Below are 20,120 nucleotides of genomic sequence, written 5' to 3'. Positions count from 1 at the left end.
CCAAAAGTATTTAAAATTTAAAAAGTTCACTCTTTCCCCTCGAATCTTTATGTGTAATTTTCCTGGCACATATATTTCGATGGAATGTTACACGGTTTAAGAAACAGAAACCAGTTTTATTAAATTTTATTGAGAAGCATCGTTTCACTGTTGGGCACAAATAAATTTATACCACCTAAATTACTTTTCTGGTTGCTCTGCAGTGGGCACGTTGAGCTTGTGACACTTTATAAGTCTTCAAGCCATTGGGCAATAATCACATTTAAAGGGATACAGTGGATCTTTATTATACCCGTTACTCGTAGAGTAAAAGGGTATACTCGAATCGTCAGAAAGTATGTAACAGGCAGAAGGAAGCATTTCCGACACCATAAAGTATATATATTCTTGATCAGGATCACTAGCCGAGTCGATCTAGCCATGTCCGTCCGGATGATCGCTGAGATCTCGGAAACTATAGGAGCTAGGCTATTGAGATTTTGCATGCAGATTCCTGAGCTTCTTACGCAGCGCAAATTTGTTTAAGCAGCGTGCCACGCCCACTCTGGCGCTTACAAACCGCCCAAAACTGTGGCTCATACAGTTTTGATGATAAAATACGATTTTTAACTGAAATGTATTGTTCTCATGAATACCTATCGATTGACCCAAAAAAAATGTTTGCCACGCCCACTTTAACGCGCACAAGCCGCATTTATTAGTTTAACGACGCTGAAGTATACAACTGAAGTATATATTTGGAAATTATTACAATTTATTGTAAACCCAATTCATTGTAAGCTGTCTACTTGGGAAAGGTAGATCCGCGCATCGTCGGCCTGTAGTCGAATAGATAATGAGGAATTAGAGATAAGAATTAAAATGGCTTATCACTACTTACGGTTTTGAACCAAACGGAGGGTCTGAAGATTAATCGTGATAGGAAGCCCATTTCCGATTTTGGAGCAATGGCATGCATGTGAAGGTGTTTCACCGTGATGAACGGTGGCAGATGGAACCCAAAGAGCGCATCCTGAACAGAGATTCCCTTGCCTGTTAGGAACTCCTTCAGGCCGCTCTCCATCCGTTCAACTTAAGGCAAATCGAAGAACATTGGTTAATTTTATTGGCCAATTGGAGCATAATCCAGCTGCTCTTACCCAAGGGATCGTGGGACTTGTCCAGAACCTTTAGGCTGGTGTAGTGTGTTTTGGTTACAGCCAAATAATGGTGCTGGGAAGCGGGTTTGATGTCCTTAAAGATGACAAATTCATCGGTTTCCATTTCCAAAACACTCGTAGGCTCTTGGCCGCTGGATATTTTGCAGAAAATGCAGTTGTCTTCCGCCATAGCTTTTACTTAACTATTAATATAATATAAAATATAGAAGTTTGTACTTTGACAGCTGATTAGGTGCACTACAAAGGGATGCCAATTCCGCTTTTTCCGTCAAGTCTAGCTTTTTTGTGGCCAATCGGCGTGAAAAATTTGAAAGTAGTTGGAGTGGCGTTTTTTTTTATGTTAAGGGTATTTCTTAAACTATTTAAATTCTGTAAATTTGAAATTCAAATTTTATTGTCAGAAATTTCACCAAAACCTGCAAACACTATCAACTTATTGCGGATAAAGATTTAAAAATTATCATTGATTCTCGGATGGTTTTTAAATATATTCAGTTTGTTATTGGAGTAAAATCAAGACTCAGATAGGTTTCAAGCTATTGTCTCAAGATAATTTAAAAACCAAGACCAGAAATAATAGACTGTACAAAAGTTTCATACCCTCTGCACACAGCCGCTTAAAATCGCTGTTGAAACCTTAAGCGGATTCCTGTGCACATAGAGAATAGCTAAAGCGAAGAGCTGATCGGCATAAGCAAACCGTATCCGAAGAGAGAGGACGTGCAAATTCAGTTGCTCCGAAACAAAGCAAAACAACGCAAAACTATCTACAATTTGAACGCTTAAATGTGGAATGTTTTCAGTGCTAAAGGAATATTTCATTGCTATTAGCAAATTGATCAAGGTTGAGATATCCATTCAGGAAAGCGTTGTAAAATAAATAAATACGATTGTGGAACAGCAGTGACACCACGAGAATTTTCACAAGTTAAAACGTTTGGACCCTTTTAAGTATTTATAACAACTTCCTCGCATACGGTTCTTATACTATTTATATTTTTAAGCAACAATTTTGGGAGATAAATTCGCCTTCAAAAGCTCCTGCACCAACAACCATTTTCTTATAACGACGGGACACAAAGCACAAAAATCACCTACGCTCAAAAAAAATACTGAATAAAACACTGGAATACTAAATCGATTTGCATGTGCGGTCCCATTTTTCCATTTCTTAGGGATGTGCTCCGATACATCGATTCATCCGTATCGAAATCGACATTCGCCCTCAACCAAAATAATCGATAGCATTGGAGTTAGATTTTAGGTAGCAAACTTCGCAGTCTCTGCCGACTCTTCAACATGTCCGGATGCTCAGAGGAGCAGAAATATTTATATATATTTCTTATATTTAATATTTAATAGTCATTAGCAAGTTATTTTTTCATCCATTTTTCTTCAATCCTCGGGACACGAAAAATTGGTCTCGGTTTTCTGCTAATAAAGTACCAACATTAAAAGCGGCTATCGCTTGCTTTGAAAAATGTTAACAAAGATATTTAATTTTACTTACGGCTGACAGTGATTAAGGCCTCGAAAGACTTTTAGCATATCCGATTCTCCGAGAGCGTTGGGTTGCATCCATTAATAAGCTAGCAAGAGCATTTATTCACCATATATTAAAATCTTTTAATAATATATATAATATAATACAATATAATAATAATAATGACTTAAAGCTTAAAACTATAAGCTAATTGGTGAAGAGTGCAAGCTCTTTGGTTTGACAAAGATGTTTAATTTTACTTACGGCTGACAGTGATTGAGGCCTACGACCCCGTACCGCCGATCCTCAGGCATGACCCTTTTATACGGAGGACGTTCGGGGTCTCCTCCGCAAGTAAACTCGCAGCAACTGGGATTCTCCTCGTTGCTCACTAGCTCACTACGACTCCGTACCGCCGATCCTCAGGCATGACCCTTTTATACGGAGGACGTTCGGGGTCTCCTCCGCAAGTAAACTCGCAGCAACTGGGATTCTCCTCGTTGCTCACTAGCTCACTACGACTCCGTACCGCCGATCCTCAGGCATGACCCTTTTATACGGAGGACGTTCGGGGTCTCCTCCGCAGCAGTCTACACTACACCCATTCGAGGGGCAGGCTTGCAGTGTGCAGCTACTGGCAGTTGGCCCATCGCCCACAGAAGAGTTTGACCACGAACTTAGATCTGATTCCGAGCTGCAATCCGCAGAATCCATGACTTTGATAAAGTTTAAAAATAAATTTTGGTAGCGAAAAAATGGTGTTGTAGTGAGTACTAGAATATATATAGAATAAAAATGGAACTGTGTAAAATGAACTCAAATTTAGTTGCAAATCACGACCTTACTAAACAGAGGATTTTCGATGAATGAGTGTTAAACGTTCATAGCCCAGGCAAATAGGCAAACGCTGAAGTCACAGCCTACTTTTAACATTAACATTTGAAAATCGAACTAAGACATGAGATCAAAATTCATTCGTTCTTGCCAGTGGCGGATCCAGAATTTAGTTGTGGGGTGGATAGAAAAAAAATTGTATCAGTAAAAAACAAACAGTTGGAATAAAATACATAATACACATACTTTTCAACCCTTTTGGGATCAAAAAATAAGCAAGGTCTGTATCTATGGATACAAAGAATAAAACTAACCCTTTAAAGTCAAATTACCAGATAAAATATTAATACTTTATCTTCTTTTTCGGTACCTCCTACAATAAATAAATATAGGTTTTACTGAAATGTTATTAGACTAGCTTTAATCAAAATCCCATTTGGCTTACCATTCCCAACCTGTTCCACTAACTCCTAAGAATGTCCATATACAAGTCTTTGTTCTTTGGCCAAGTAAAAATGTTCCAAATTATCTTGAGCAACGCATCTAGAACATTTGTTAAACCTTTCCCGTCCGTTGCGTCTATTCTGACTTTAGTTTTCCCTCCAAAACCATTTCGGTATTTATCATCATTTTTTTATTCTTGTTGACCGATATACGAGAGTTGACAAAGTTGGGGAGGGGAAATCGATCTTTTTAAAAGAAGTTATGCCTGGTTACATGTCGCATGAGTAATTTTTATAGAAACTTTAAAGACATTTCGCAAGGTCTAAAACTCAACCAAAAAAATGTTAATTTTTGGATACATTTTTTGCGAACCGCCCCGCCCTAGTGTAAGCAGCCAAAATTTTCCACGACTCATTTCTTGTTTTCCATGATAATTGGATCCTCCTGGACAAAAGTCCCATACAAACTTGTGTTTCATCACCAACAGGACTCACAGTATAACCAAGGATACGAAAAACCGATGTCTGCCGACATTTTGAATTATGTGGCTTATATAATTGGACTTTTAAGATGTGTCCAATTATGTGGGTTTTTTGGTTACTGTATACAACTATTAGCAAAGCTAGTACTCAGACTGACAAACAGTGCCTTTTGGATGCCTAACCAAATAAAAAATATTCGTTATAAATTAGAAAAAATTATAAACTATTCAAATTATTCAAATATAAGGAATATACTTTTAAAATTTTTTGTAAAATGATGGCTGTGACTTCAGCGCTTTCCTATTTGTCTAGGCTGGGAATGTTTTAGACTCATTTATCAAAAGTCCTCTGTTCAGTAAGATCGTGCTCCCCACCTACATTTTAGTAGTTATCCTTAAGCACTTGCCGAAACAAAGCAAAACAACGCAAAACTAACTACAATTTGAACGCTTAAATGTGGAATGTTTTCAGTGCTAAAGGAATATTTCATTGCTATTAGCAAATTGATCAAGGTTGAGATATCCATTCAGGAAAGCGTTGTAAAATAAATAAATACGATTGTGGAACAGCAGTGACACCACGAGAATTTTCACAAGTTAAAACGTTTGGACCCTTTTAAGTATTTATAACAACTTCCTCGCATACGGTTCTTATACTATTTATATTTTTAAGCAACAATTTTGGGAGATAAATTCGCCTTCAAAAGCTCCTGCACCAACAACCATTTTCTTATAACGACGGGACACAAAGCACAAAAATCACCTACGCTCAAAAAAAATACTGAATAAAACACTGGAATACTAAATCGATTTGCATGTGCGGTCCCATTTTTCCATTTCTTAGGGATGTGCTCCGATACATCGATTCATCCGTATCGAAATCGACATTCGCCCTCAACCAAAATAATCGATAGATTTTAGGTAGCAAACTTCGCAGTCTCTGCCGACTCTTCAACATGTTCGGATGCTCAGAGGAGCAGAAATATTTATATATATTTCTTATATTTAATATTTAATAGTCATTACCAAGTTATTTTTTCATCCATTTTTCTTCAATCCTCGGGACACGAAAAATTGGTCTCGGTTTTCTGCTAATAAAGTACCAACATTAAAAGCGGCTATCGCTTGCTTTGAAAAATGTTAACAAAGATATTTAATTTTACTTACGGCTGACAGTGATTAAGGCCTCGAAAGACTTTTAGCATATCCGATTCTCCGAGAGCGTTGGGTTGCATCCATTAATAAGCTAGCAAGAGCATTTATTCACCATATATTAAAATCTTTTAATAATATATATAATATAATACAATATAATAATAATAATGACTTAAAGCTTAAAACTATAAGCTAATTGGTGAAGAGTGCAAGCTCTTTGGTTTGACAAAGATGTTTAATTTTACTTACGGCTGACAGTGATTGAGGCCTACGACCCCGTACCGCCGATCCTCAGGCATGACCCTTTTATACGGAGGACGTTCGGGGTCTCCTCCGCAAGTAAACTCGCAGCAACTGGGATTCTCCTCGTTGCTCACTAGCTCACTACGACTCCGTACCGCCGATCCTCAGGCATGACCCTTTTATACGGAGGACGTTCGGGGTCTCCTCCGCAAGTAAACTCGCAGCAACTGGGATTCTCCTCGTTGCTCACTAGCTCACTACGACTCCGTACCGCCGATCCTCAGGCATGACCCTTTTATACGGAGGACGTTCGGGGTCTCCTCCGCAGCAGTCTACACTACACCCATTCGAGGGGCAGACTTGCAGTGTGCAGCTACTGGCAGTTGGCCCATCGCCCACAGAAGAGTTTGACCACGAACTTAGATCTGATTCCGAGCTGCAATCCGCAGAATCCATGACTTTGATAAAGTTTAAAAATAAATTTTGGTAGCGAAAAAATGGTGTTGTAGTGAGTACTAGAATATATATAGAATAAAAATGGAACTGTGTAAAATGAACTCAAATTTAGTTGCAAATCACGACCTTACTAAACAGAGGATTTTCGATGAATGAGTGTTAAACGTTCATAGCCCAGGCAAATAGGCAAACGCTGAAGTCACAGCCTACCTTTAACATTAACATTTGATAATCGAACTAAGACATGAGATCAAAATTCATTCGTTCTTGCCAGTGGCGGATCCAGAATTTAGTTGTGGGGTGGATAGAAAAAAAATTGTATCAGTAAAAAACAAACAGTTGGAATAAAATACATAATACACATACTTTTCAACCCTTTTGGGATCAAAAAATAAGCAAGGTCTGTATCTATGGATACAAAGAATAAAACTAACCCTTTAAAGTCAAATTACCAGATAAAATATTAATACTTTATCTTCTTTTTCGGTACCTCCTACAATAAATAAATATAGGTTTTACTGAAATGTTATTAGACTAGCTTTAATCAAAATCCCATTTGGCTTACCATTCCCAACCTGTTCCACTAACTCCTAAGAATGTCCATATACAAGTCTTTGTTCTTTGGCCAAGTAAAAATGTTCCAAATTATCTTGAGCAACGCATCTAGAACATTTGTTAAACCTTTCCCGTCCGTTGCGTCTATTCTGACTTTAGTTTTCCCTCCAAAACCATTTCGGTATTTATCATCATTTTTTTATTCTTGTTGACCGATATACGAGAGTTGACAAAGTTGGGGAGGGGAAATCGATCTTTTTAAAAGAAGTTATGCCTGGTTACATGTCGCATGAGTAATTTTTATAGAAACTTTAAAGACATTTCGCAAGGTCTAAAACTCAACCAAAAAAATGTTAATTTTTGGATACATTTTTTGCGAACCGCCCCGCCCTAGTGTAAGCAGCCAAAATTTTCCACGACTCATTTCTTGTTTTCCATGATAATTGGATCCTCCTGGACAAAAGTCCCATACAAACTTGTGTTTCATCACCAACAGGACTCACAGTATAACCAAGGATACGAAAAACCGATGTCTGCCGACATTTTGAATTATGTGGCTTATATAATTGGATTTTTAAGATGTGTCCAATTATGTGGGTTTTTTGGTTACTGTATACAACTATTAGCAAAGCTAGTACTCAGACTGACAAACAGTGCCTTTTGGATGCCTAACCAAATAAAAAATATTCGTTATAAATTAGAAAAATTTATAAACTATTCAAATTATTCAAATATAAGGAATATACTTTTAAAATTTTTTGTAAAATGATGGCTGTGACTTCAGCGCTTTCCTATTTGTCTAGGCTGGGAATGTTTTAGACTCATTTATCAAAAGTCCTCTGTTCAGTAAGATCGTGCTCCCCACCTACATTTTAGTAGTTATCCTTAAGCACTTGCCGAAACAAAGCAAAACAACGCAAAACTAACTACAATTTGAACGCTTAAATGTGGAATGTTTTCAGTGCTAAAGGAATATTTCATTGCTATTAGCAAATTGATCAAGGTTGAGATATCCATTCAGGAAAGCGTTGTAAAATAAATAAATACGATTGTGGAACAGCAGTGACACCACGAGAATTTTCACAAGTTAAAACGTTTGGACCCTTTTAAGTATTTATAACATCTTCCTCGCATACGGTTCTTATACTATTTATATTTTTAAGCAACAATTTTGGGAGATAAATTCGCCTTCAAAAGCTCCTGCACCAACAACCATTTTCTTATAACGACGGGACACAAAGCACAAAAATCACCTACGCTCAAAAAAAATACTGAATAAAACACTGGAATACTAAATCGATTTGCATGTGCGGTCCCATTTTTCCATTTCTTAGGGATGTGCTCCGATACATCGATTCATCCGTATCGAAATCGACATTCGCCCTCAACCAAAATAATCGATAGCATTGGAGTTAGATTTTAGGTAGCAAACTTCGCAGTCTCTGCCGACTCTTCAACATGTCCGGATGCTCAGAGGAGCAGAAATATTTATATATATTTCTTATATTTAATATTTAATAGTCATTAGCAAGTTATTTTTTCATCCATTTTTCTTCAATCCTCGGGACACGAAAAATTGGTCTCGGTTTTCTGCTAATAAAGTACCAACATTAAAAGCGGCTATCGCTTGCTTTGAAAAATGTTAACAAAGATATTTAATTTTACTTACGGCTGACAGTGATTAAGGCCTCGAAAGACTTTTAGCATATCCGATTCTCCGAGAGCGTTGGGTTGCATCCATTAATAAGCTAGCAAGAGCATTTATTCACCATATATTAAAATCTTTTAATAATATATATAATATAATACAATATAATAATAATAATGACTTAAAGCTTAAAACTATAAGCTAATTGGTGAAGAGTGCAAGCTCTTTGGTTTGACAAAGATGTTTAATTTTACTTACGGCTGACAGTGATTGAGGCCTACGACCCCGTACCGCCGATCCTCAGGCATGACCCTTTTATACGGAGGACGTTCGGGGTCTCCTCCGCAAGTAAACTCGCAGCAACTGGGATTCTCCTCGTTGCTCACTAGCTCACTACGACTCCGTACCGCCGATCCTCAGGCATGACCCTTTTATACGGAGGACGTTCGGGGTCTCCTCCGCAAGTAAACTCGCAGCAACTGGGATTCTCCTCGTTGCTCACTAGCTCACTACGACTCCGTACCGCCGATCCTCAGGCATGACCCTTTTATACGGAGGACGTTCGGGGTCTTCTCCGCAAGTAAACTCGCAGCAACTGGGATTCTCCTCGTTGCTCACTAGCTCACTACGACTCCGTACCGCCGATCCTCAGGCATGACCCTTTTATACGGAGGACGTTCGGGGTCTCCTCCGCAAGTAAACTCGCAGCAACTGGGATTCTCCTCGTTGCTCACTAGCTCACTACGACTCCGTACCGCCGATCCTCAGGCATGACCCTTTTATACGGAGGACGTTCGGGGTCTCCTCCGCAGCAGTCTACACTACACCCATTCGAGGGGCAGGCTTGCAGTGTGCAGCTACTGGCAGTTGGCCCATCGCCCACAGAAGAGTTTGACCACGAACTTAGATCTGATTCCGAGCTGCAATCCGCAGAATCCATGACTTTGATAAAGTTTAAAAATAAATTTTGGTAGCGAAAAAATGGTGTTGTAGTGAGTACTAGAATATATATAGAATAAAAATGGAACTGTGTAAAATGAACTCAAATTTAGTTGCAAATCACGACCTTACTAAACAGAGGATTTTCGATGAATGAGTGTTAAACGTTCATAGCCCAGGCAAATAGGCAAACGCTGAAGTCACAGCCTACTTTTAACATTAACATTTGAAAATCGAACTAAGACATGAGATCAAAATTCATTCGTTCTTGCCAGTGGCGGATCCAGAATTTAGTTGTGGGGTGGATAGAAAAAAAATTGTATCAGTAAAAAACAAACAGTTGGAATAAAATACATAATACACATACTTTTCAACCCTTTTGGGATCAAAAAATAAGCAAGGTCTGTATCTATGGATACAAAGAATAAAACTAACCCTTTAAAGTCAAATTACCAGATAAAATATTAATACTTTATCTTCTTTTTCGGTACCTCCTACAATAAATAAATATAGGTTTTACTGAAATGTTATTAGACTAGCTTTAATCAAAATCCCATTTGGCTTACCATTCCCAACCTGTTCCACTAACTCCTAAGAATGTCCATATACAAGTCTTTGTTCTTTGGCCAAGTAAAAATGTTCCAAATTATCTTGAGCAACGCATCTAGAACATTTGTTAAACCTTTCCCGTCCGTTGCGTCTATTCTGACTTTAGTTTTCCCTCCAAAACCATTTCGGTATTTATCATCATTTTTTTATTCTTGTTGACCGATATACGAGAGTTGACAAAGTTGGGGAGGGGAAATCGATCTTTTTAAAAGAAGTTATGCCTGGTTACATGTCGCATGAGTAATTTTTATAGAAACTTTAAAGACATTTCGCAAGGTCTAAAACTCAACCAAAAAAATGTTAATTTTTGGATACATTTTTTGCGAACCGCCCCGCCCTAGTGTAAGCAGCCAAAATTTTCCACGACTCATTTCTTGTTTTCCATGATAATTGGATCCTCCTGGACAAAAGTCCCATACAAACTTGTGTTTCATCACCAACAGGACTCACAGTATAACCAAGGATACGAAAAACCGATGTCTGCCGACATTTTGAATTATGTGGCTTATATAATTGGACTTTTAAGATGTGTCCAATTATGTGGGTTTTTTGGTTACTGTATACAACTATTAGCAAAGCTAGTACTCAGACTGACAAACAGTGCCTTTTGGATGCCTAACCAAATAAAAAATATTCGTTATAAATTAGAAAAAATTATAAACTATTCAAATTATTCAAATATAAGGAATATACTTTTAAAATTTTTTGTAAAATGATGGCTGTGACTTCAGCGCTTTCCTATTTGTCTAGGCTGGGAATGTTTTAGACTCATTTATCAAAAGTCCTCTGTTCAGTAAGATCGTGCTCCCCACCTACATTTTAGTAGTTATCCTTAAGCACTTGCCGAAACAAAGCAAAACAACGCAAAACTAACTACAATTTGAACGCTTAAATGTGGAATGTTTTCAGTGCTAAAGGAATATTTCATTGCTATTAGCAAATTGATCAAGGTTGAGATATCCATTCAGGAAAGCGTTGTAAAATAAATAAATACGATTGTGGAACAGCAGTGACACCACGAGAATTTTCACAAGTTAAAACGTTTGGACCCTTTTAAGTATTTATAACAACTTCCTCGCATACGGTTCTTATACTATTTATATTTTTAAGCAACAATTTTGGGAGATAAATTCGCCTTCAAAAGCTCCTGCACCAACAACCATTTTCTTATAACGACGGGACACAAAGCACAAAAATCACCTACGCTCAAAAAAAATACTGAATAAAACACTGGAATACTAAATCGATTTGCATGTGCGGTCCCATTTTTCCATTTCTTAGGGATGTGCTCCGATACATCGATTCATCCGTATCGAAATCGACATTCGCCCTCAACCAAAATAATCGATAGATTTTAGGTAGCAAACTTCGCAGTCTCTGCCGACTCTTCAACATGTTCGGATGCTCAGAGGAGCAGAAATATTTATATATATTTCTTATATTTAATATTTAATAGTCATTACCAAGTTATTTTTTCATCCATTTTTCTTCAATCCTCGGGACACGAAAAATTGGTCTCGGTTTTCTGCTAATAAAGTACCAACATTAAAAGCGGCTATCGCTTGCTTTGAAAAATGTTAACAAAGATATTTAATTTTACTTACGGCTGACAGTGATTAAGGCCTCGAAAGACTTTTAGCATATCCGATTCTCCGAGAGCGTTGGGTTGCATCCATTAATAAGCTAGCAAGAGCATTTATTCACCATATATTAAAATCTTTTAATAATATATATAATATAATACAATATAATAATAATAATGACTTAAAGCTTAAAACTATAAGCTAATTGGTGAAGAGTGCAAGCTCTTTGGTTTGACAAAGATGTTTAATTTTACTTACGGCTGACAGTGATTGAGGCCTACGACCCCGTACCGCCGATCCTCAGGCATGACCCTTTTATACGGAGGACGTTCGGGGTCTCCTCCGCAAGTAAACTCGCAGCAACTGGGATTCTCCTCGTTGCTCACTAGCTCACTACGACTCCGTACCGCCGATCCTCAGGCATGACCCTTTTATACGGAGGACGTTCGGGGTCTCCTCCGCAAGTAAACTCGCAGCAACTGGGATTCTCCTCGTTGCTCACTAGCTCACTACGACTCCGTACCGCCGATCCTCAGGCATGACCCTTTTATACGGAGGACGTTCGGGGTCTCCTCCGCAGCAGTCTACACTACACCCATTCGAGGGGCAGACTTGCAGTGTGCAGCTACTGGCAGTTGGCCCATCGCCCACAGAAGAGTTTGACCACGAACTTAGATCTGATTCCGAGCTGCAATCCGCAGAATCCATGACTTTGATAAAGTTTAAAAATAAATTTTGGTAGCGAAAAAATGGTGTTGTAGTGAGTACTAGAATATATATAGAATAAAAATGGAACTGTGTAAAATGAACTCAAATTTAGTTGCAAATCACGACCTTACTAAACAGAGGATTTTCGATGAATGAGTGTTAAACGTTCATAGCCCAGGCAAATAGGCAAACGCTGAAGTCACAGCCTACTTTTAACATTAACATTTGAAAATCGAACTAAGACATGAGATCAAAATTCATTCGTTCTTGCCAGTGGCGGATCCAGAATTTAGTTGTGGGGTGGATAGAAAAAAAATTGTATCAGTAAAAAACAAACAGTTGGAATAAAATACATAATACACATACTTTTCAACCCTTTTGGGATCAAAAAATAAGCAAGGTCTGTATCTATGGATACAAAGAATAAAACTAACCCTTTAAAGTCAAATTACCAGATAAAATATTAATACTTTATCTTCTTTTTCGGTACCTCCTACAATAAATAAATATAGGTTTTACTGAAATGTTATTAGACTAGCTTTAATCAAAATCCCATTTGGCTTACCATTCCCAACCTGTTCCACTAACTCCTAAGAATGTCCATATACAAGTCTTTGTTCTTTGGCCAAGTAAAAATGTTCCAAATTATCTTGAGCAACGCATCTAGAACATTTGTTAAACCTTTCCCGTCCGTTGCGTCTATTCTGACTTTAGTTTTCCCTCCAAAACCATTTCGGTATTTATCATCATTTTTTTATTCTTGTTGACCGATATACGAGAGTTGACAAAGTTGGGGAGGGGAAATCGATCTTTTTAAAAGAAGTTATGCCTGGTTACATGTCGCATGAGTAATTTTTATAGAAACTTTAAAGACATTTCGCAAGGTCTAAAACTCAACCAAAAAAATGTTAATTTTTGGATACATTTTTTGCGAACCGCCCCGCCCTAGTGTAAGCAGCCAAAATTTTCCACGACTCATTTCTTGTTTTCCATGATAATTGGATCCTCCTGGACAAAAGTCCCATACAAACTTGTGTTTCATCACCAACAGGACTCACAGTATAACCAAGGATACGAAAAACCGATGTCTGCCGACATTTTGAATTATGTGGCTTATATAATTGGATTTTTAAGATGTGTCCAATTATGTGGGTTTTTTGGTTACTGTATACAACTATTAGCAAAGCTAGTACTCAGACTGACAAACAGTGCCTTTTGGATGCCTAACCAAATAAAAAATATTCGTTATAAATTAGAAAAATTTATAAACTATTCAAATTATTCAAATATAAGGAATATACTTTTAAAATTTTTTGTAAAATGATGGCTGTGACTTCAGCGCTTTCCTATTTGTCTAGGCTGGGAATGTTTTAGACTCATTTATCAAAAGTCCTCTGTTCAGTAAGATCGTGCTCCCCACCTACATTTTAGTAGTTATCCTTAAGCACTTGCCGAAACAAAGCAAAACAACGCAAAACTAACTACAATTTGAACGCTTAAATGTGGAATGTTTTCAGTGCTAAAGGAATATTTCATTGCTATTAGCAAATTGATCAAGGTTGAGATATCCATTCAGGAAAGCGTTGTAAAATAAATAAATACGATTGTGGAACAGCAGTGACACCACGAGAATTTTCACAAGTTAAAACGTTTGGACCCTTTTAAGTATTTATAACATCTTCCTCGCATACGGTTCTTATACTATTTATATTTTTAAGCAACAATTTTGGGAGATAAATTCGCCTTCAAAAGCTCCTGCACCAACAACCATTTTCTTATAACGACGGGACACAAAGCACAAAAATCACCTACGCTCAAAAAAAATACTGAATAAAACACTGGAATACTAAATCGATTTGCATGTGCGGTCCCATTTTTCCATTTCTTAGGGATGTGCTCCGATACATCGATTCATCCGTATCGAAATCGACATTCGCCCTCAACCAAAATAATCGATAGCATTGGAGTTAGATTTTAGGTAGCAAACTTCGCAGTCTCTGCCGACTCTTCAACATGTCCGGATGCTCAGAGGAGCAGAAATATTTATATATATTTCTTATATTTAATATTTAATAGTCATTAGCAAGTTATTTTTTCATCCATTTTTCTTCAATCCTCGGGACACGAAAAATTGGTCTCGGTTTTCTGCTAATAAAGTACCAACATTAAAAGCGGCTATCGCTTGCTTTGAAAAATGTTAACAAAGATATTTAATTTTACTTACGGCTGACAGTGATTAAGGCCTCGAAAGACTTTTAGCATATCCGATTCTCCGAGAGCGTTGGGTTGCATCCATTAATAAGCTAGCAAGAGCATTTATTCACCATATATTAAAATCTTTTAATAATATATATAATATAATACAATATAATAATAATAATGACTTAAAGCTTAAAACTATAAGCTAATTGGTGAAGAGTGCAAGCTCTTTGGTTTGACAAAGATGTTTAATTTTACTTACGGCTGACAGTGATTGAGGCCTACGACCCCGTACCGCCGATCCTCAGGCATGACCCTTTTATACGGAGGACGTTCGGGGTCTCCTCCGCAAGTAAACTCGCAGCAACTGGGATTCTCCTCGTTGCTCACTAGCTCACTACGACTCCGTACCGCCGATCCTCAGGCATGACCCTTTTATACGGAGGACGTTCGGGGTCTCCTCCGCAAGTAAACTCGCAGCAACTGGGATTCTCCTCGTTGCTCACTAGCTCACTACGACTCCGTACCGCCGATCCTCAGGCATGACCCTTTTATACGGAGGACGTTCGGGGTCTTCTCCGCAAGTAAACTCGCAGCAACTGGGATTCTCCTCGTTGCTCACTAGCTCACTACGACTCCGTACCGCCGATCCTCAGGCATGACCCTTTTATACGGAGGACGTTCGGGGTCTCCTCCGCAAGTAAACTCGCAGCAACTGGGATTCTCCTCGTTGCTCACTAGCTCACTACGACTCCGTACCGCCGATCCTCAGGCATGACCCTTTTATACGGAGGACGTTCGGGGTCTCCTCCGCAGCAGTCTACACTACACCCATTCGAGGGGCAGGCTTGCAGTGTGCAGCTACTGGCAGTTGGCCCATCGCCCACAGAAGAGTTTGACCACGAACTTAGATCTGATTCCGAGCTGCAATCCGCAGAATCCATGACTTTGATAAAGTTTAAAAATAAATTTTGGTAGCGAAAAAATGGTGTTGTAGTGAGTACTAGAATATATATAGAATAAAAATGGAACTGTGTAAAATGAACTCAAATTTAGTTGCAAATCACGACCTTACTAAACAGAGGATTTTCGATGAATGAGTGTTAAACGTTCATAGCCCAGGCAAATAGGCAAACGCTGAAGTCACAGCCTACTTTTAACATTAACATTTGAAAATCGAACTAAGACATGAGATCAAAATTCATTCGTTCTTGCCAGTGGCGGATCCAGAATTTAGTTGTGGGGTGGATAGAAAAAAAATTGTATCAGTAAAAAACAAACAGTTGGAATAAAATACATAATACACATACTTTTCAACCCTTTTGGGATCAAAAAATAAGCAAGGTCTGTATCTATGGATACAAAGAATAAAACTAACCCTTTAAAGTCAAATTACCAGATAAAATATTAATACTTTATCTTCTTTTTCGGTACCTCCTACAATAAATAAATATAGGTTTTACTGAAATGTTATTAGACTAGCTTTAATCAAAATCCCATTTGGCTTACCATTCCCAACCTGTTCCACTAACTCCTAAGAATGTCCATATACAAGTCTTTGTTCTTTGGCCAAGTAAAAATGTTCCAAATTATCTTGAGCAACGCATCTAGAACATTTGTTAAACCTTTCCCGTCCGTTGCGTCTATTCTGACTTTAGTTTTCCCTCCAAAACCATTTCGGTATTTATCATCATTTTTTTATTCTTGTTGACCGATATACGAGAGTTGACAAAGTTGGGGAGGGGAAATCGATCTTTTTAAAAGAAGTTATGCCTGGTTACATGTCGCATGAGTAATTTTTATAGAAACTTTAAAGACATTTCGCAAGGTCTAAAACTCAACCAAAAAAATGTTAATTTTTGGATACATTTTTTGCGAACCGCCCCGCCCTAGTGTAAGCAGCCAAAATTTTCCACGACTCATTTCTTGTTTTCCATGATAATTGGATCCTCCTGGACAAAAGTCCCATACAAACTTGTGTTTCATCACCAACAGGACTCACAGTATAACCAAGGATACGAAAAACCGATGTCTGCCGACATTTTGAATTATGTGGCTTATATAATTGGACTTTTAAGATGTGTCCAATTATGTGGGTTTTTTGGTTACTGTATACAACTATTAGCAAAGCTAGTACTCAGACTGACAAACAGTGCCTTTTGGATGCCTAACCAAATAAAAAATATTCGTTATAAATTAGAAAAAATTATAAACTATTCAAATTATTCAAATATAAGGAATATACTTTTAAAATTTTTTGTAAAATGATGGCTGTGACTTCAGCGCTTTCCTATTTGTCTAGGCTGGGAATGTTTTAGACTCATTTATCAAAAGTCCTCTGTTCAGTAAGATCGTGCTCCCCACCTACATTTTAGTAGTTATCCTTAAGCACTTGCCGAAACAAAGCAAAACAACGCAAAACTAACTACAATTTGAACGCTTAAATGTGGAATGTTTTCAGTGCTAAAGGAATATTTCATTGCTATTAGCAAATTGATCAAGGTTGAGATATCCATTCAGGAAAGCGTTGTAAAATAAATAAATACGATTGTGGAACAGCAGTGACACCACGAGAATTTTCACAAGTTAAAACGTTTGGACCCTTTTAAGTATTTTTAACAACTTCCTCGCGTACGGTTCTTATACTATTTATATTTTTAAGCAACAATTTTGGGAGATAAATTCGCCTTCAAAAGCTCCTGCATCAACAACCATTTTCTTATAACGACGGGACACAAAGCACAAAAATCACCTACGCTCAAAAAAAATACTGAATAAAACACTGGAATACTAAATCGATTTGCATGTGCGGTCCCATTTTTCCATTTCTTAGGGATGTGCTCCGATACATCGATTCATCCGTATCGAAATCGACATTCGCCCTCAACCAAAATAATCGATAGCATTGGAGTTAGATTTTAGGTAGCAAACTTCGCAGTCTCTGCCGACTCTTCAACATGTCCGGATGCTCAGAGGAGCAGAAATATTTATATATATTTCTTATATTTAATATTTAATAGTCATTAGCAAGTTATTTTTTCATCCATTTTTCTTCAATCCTCGGGACACGAAAAATTGGTCTCGGTTTTCTGCTAATAAAGTACCAACATTAAAAGCGGCTATCGCTTGCTTTGAAAAATGTTAACAAAGATATTTAATTTTACTTACGGCTGACAGTGATTAAGGCCTTGAAAGACTTTTAGCATATCCGATTCTCCGAGAGCGTTGGGTTGCATCCATTAATAAGCTAGCAAGAGCATTTATTCACCATATATTAAAATCTTTTAATAATATATATAATATAATACAATATAATAATAATAATGACTTAAAGCTTAAAACTATAAGCTAATTGGTGAAGAGTGCAAGCTCTTTGGTTTGACAAAGATGTTTAATTTTACTTACGGCTGACAGTGATTGAGGCCTACGACCCCGTACCGCCGATCCTCAGGCATGACCCTTTTATACGGAGGACGTTCGGGGTCTCCTCCGCAAGTAAACTCGCAGCAACTGGGATTCTCCTCGTTGCTCACTAGCTCACTACGACTCCGTACCGCCGATCCTCAGGCATGACCCTTTTATACGGAGGACGTTCGGGGTCTCCTCCGCAAGTAAACTCGCAGCAACTGGGATTCTCCTCGTTGCTCACTAGCTCACTACGACTCCGTACCGCCGATCCTCAGGCATGACCCTTTTATACGGAGGACGTTCGGGGTCTCCTCCGCAGCAGTCTACACTACACCCATTCGAGGGGCAGGCTTGCAGTGTGCAGCTACTGGCAGTTGGCCCATCGCCCACAGAAGAGTTTGACCACGAACTTAGATCTGATTCCGAGCTGCAATCCGCAGAATCCATGACTTTGATAAAGTTTAAAAATAAATTTTGGTAGCGAAAAAATGGTGTTGTAGTGAGTACTAGAATATATATAGAATAAAAATGGAACTGTGTAAAATGAACTCAAATTTAGTTGCAAATCACGACCTTACTAAACAGAGGATTTTCGATGAATGAGTGTTAAACGTTCATAGCCCAGGCAAATAGGCAAACGCTGAAGTCACAGCCTACTTTTAACATTAACATTTGAAAATCGAACTAAGACATGAGATCAAAATTCATTCGTTCTTGCCAGTGGCGGATCCAGAATTTAGTTGTGGGGTGGATAGAAAAAAAATTGTATCAGTAAAAAACAAACAGTTGGAATAAAATACATAATACACATACTTTTCAACCCTTTTGGGATCAAAAAATAAGCAAGGTCTGTATCTATGGATACAAAGAATAAAACTAACCCTTTAAAGTCAAATTACCAGATAAAATATTAATACTTTATCTTCTTTTTCGGTACCTCCTACAATAAATAAATATAGGTTTTACTGAAATGTTATTAGACTAGCTTTAATCAAAATCCCATTTGGCTTACCATTCCCAACCTGTTCCACTAACTCCTAAGAATGTCAATATACAAGTCTTTGTTCTTTGGCCAAGTAAAAATGTTCCAAATTATCTTGAGCAACGCATCTAGAACATTTGTTAAACCTTTCCCGTCCGTTGCGTCTATTCTGACTTTAGTTTTCCCTCCAAAACCATTTCGGTATTTATCATCATTTTTTTATTCTTGTTGACCGATATACGAGAGTTGACAAAGTTGGGGAGGGGAAATCGATCTTTTTAAAAGAAGTTATGCCTGGTTACATGTCGCATGAGTAATTTTTATAGAAACTTTAAAGACATTTCGCAAGGTCTAAAACTCAACCAAAAAAATGTTAATTTTTGGATACATTTTTTGCGAACCGCCCCGCCCTAGTGTAAGCAGCCAAAATTTTCCACGACTCATTTCTTGTTTTCCATGATAATTGGATCCTCCTGGACAAAAGTCCCATACAAACTTGTGTTTCATCACCAACAGGACTCACAGTATAACCAAGGATACGAAAAACCGATGTCTGCCGACATTTTGAATTATGTGGCTTATATAATTGGACTTTTAAGATGTGTCCAATTATGTGGGTTTTTTGGTTACTGTATACAACTATTAGCAAAGCTAGTACTCAGACTGACAAACAGTGCCTTTTGGATGCCTAACCAAATAAAAAATATTCGTTATAAATTAGAAAAAATTATAAACTATTCAAATTATTCAAATATAAGGAATATACTTTTAAAATTTTTTGTAAAATGATGGCTGTGACTTCAGCGCTTTCCTATTTGTCTAGGCTGGGAATGTTTTAGACTCATTTATCAAAAGTCCTCTGTTCAGTAAGATCGTGCTCCCCACCTACATTTTAGTAGTTATCCTTAAGCACTTGCCGAAACAAAGCAAAACAACGCAAAACTAACTACAATTTGAACGCTTAAATGTGGAATGTTTTCAGTGCTAAAGGAATATTTCATTGCTATTAGCAAATTGATCAAGGTTGAGATATCCATTCAGGAAAGCGTTGTAAAATAAATAAATACGATTGTGGAACAGCAGTGACACCACGAGAATTTTCACAAGTTAAAACGTTTGGACCCTTTTAAGTATTTATAACAACTTCCTCGCATACGGTTCTTATACTATTTATATTTTTAAGCAACAATTTTGGGAGATAAATTCGCCTTCAAAAGCTCCTGCACCAACAAC

The 20,120-nt window shown here is 37.6% G+C and overlaps 1 protein-coding gene across 1 annotated transcript; it reads right to left on the bottom strand.

The window, feature by feature from the left end:
• Positions 1–668: 668 nt before the first annotated feature.
• On the bottom strand, positions 669–1,404 carry LOC108005234 (adenosine 5'-monophosphoramidase HINT3). The gene is made up of 3 exons (XM_017068426.4): positions 1,140–1,404; positions 881–1,071; positions 669–818 (listed from the first exon to the last, which is right to left on the bottom strand). Exons 1-3 carry the CDS (start codon positions 1,327–1,329, stop codon positions 771–773), a joined length of 429 nt encoding a protein of 142 aa, XP_016923915.1. The 5' UTR covers positions 1,330–1,404; the 3' UTR covers positions 669–770.
• Between the last annotated feature and the right edge of the window lie 18,716 nt (positions 1,405–20,120).

Source organism: Drosophila suzukii, chromosome X, assembly GCF_043229965.1.
Source record: "Drosophila suzukii chromosome X, CBGP_Dsuzu_IsoJpt1.0, whole genome shotgun sequence".
NCBI lineage: Eukaryota > Metazoa > Arthropoda > Insecta > Diptera > Drosophilidae > Drosophila > Drosophila suzukii.
The sequence above is the reverse complement of the archived record's forward strand: the minus strand, read 5'-3'. Positions and strand labels throughout refer to the sequence as shown.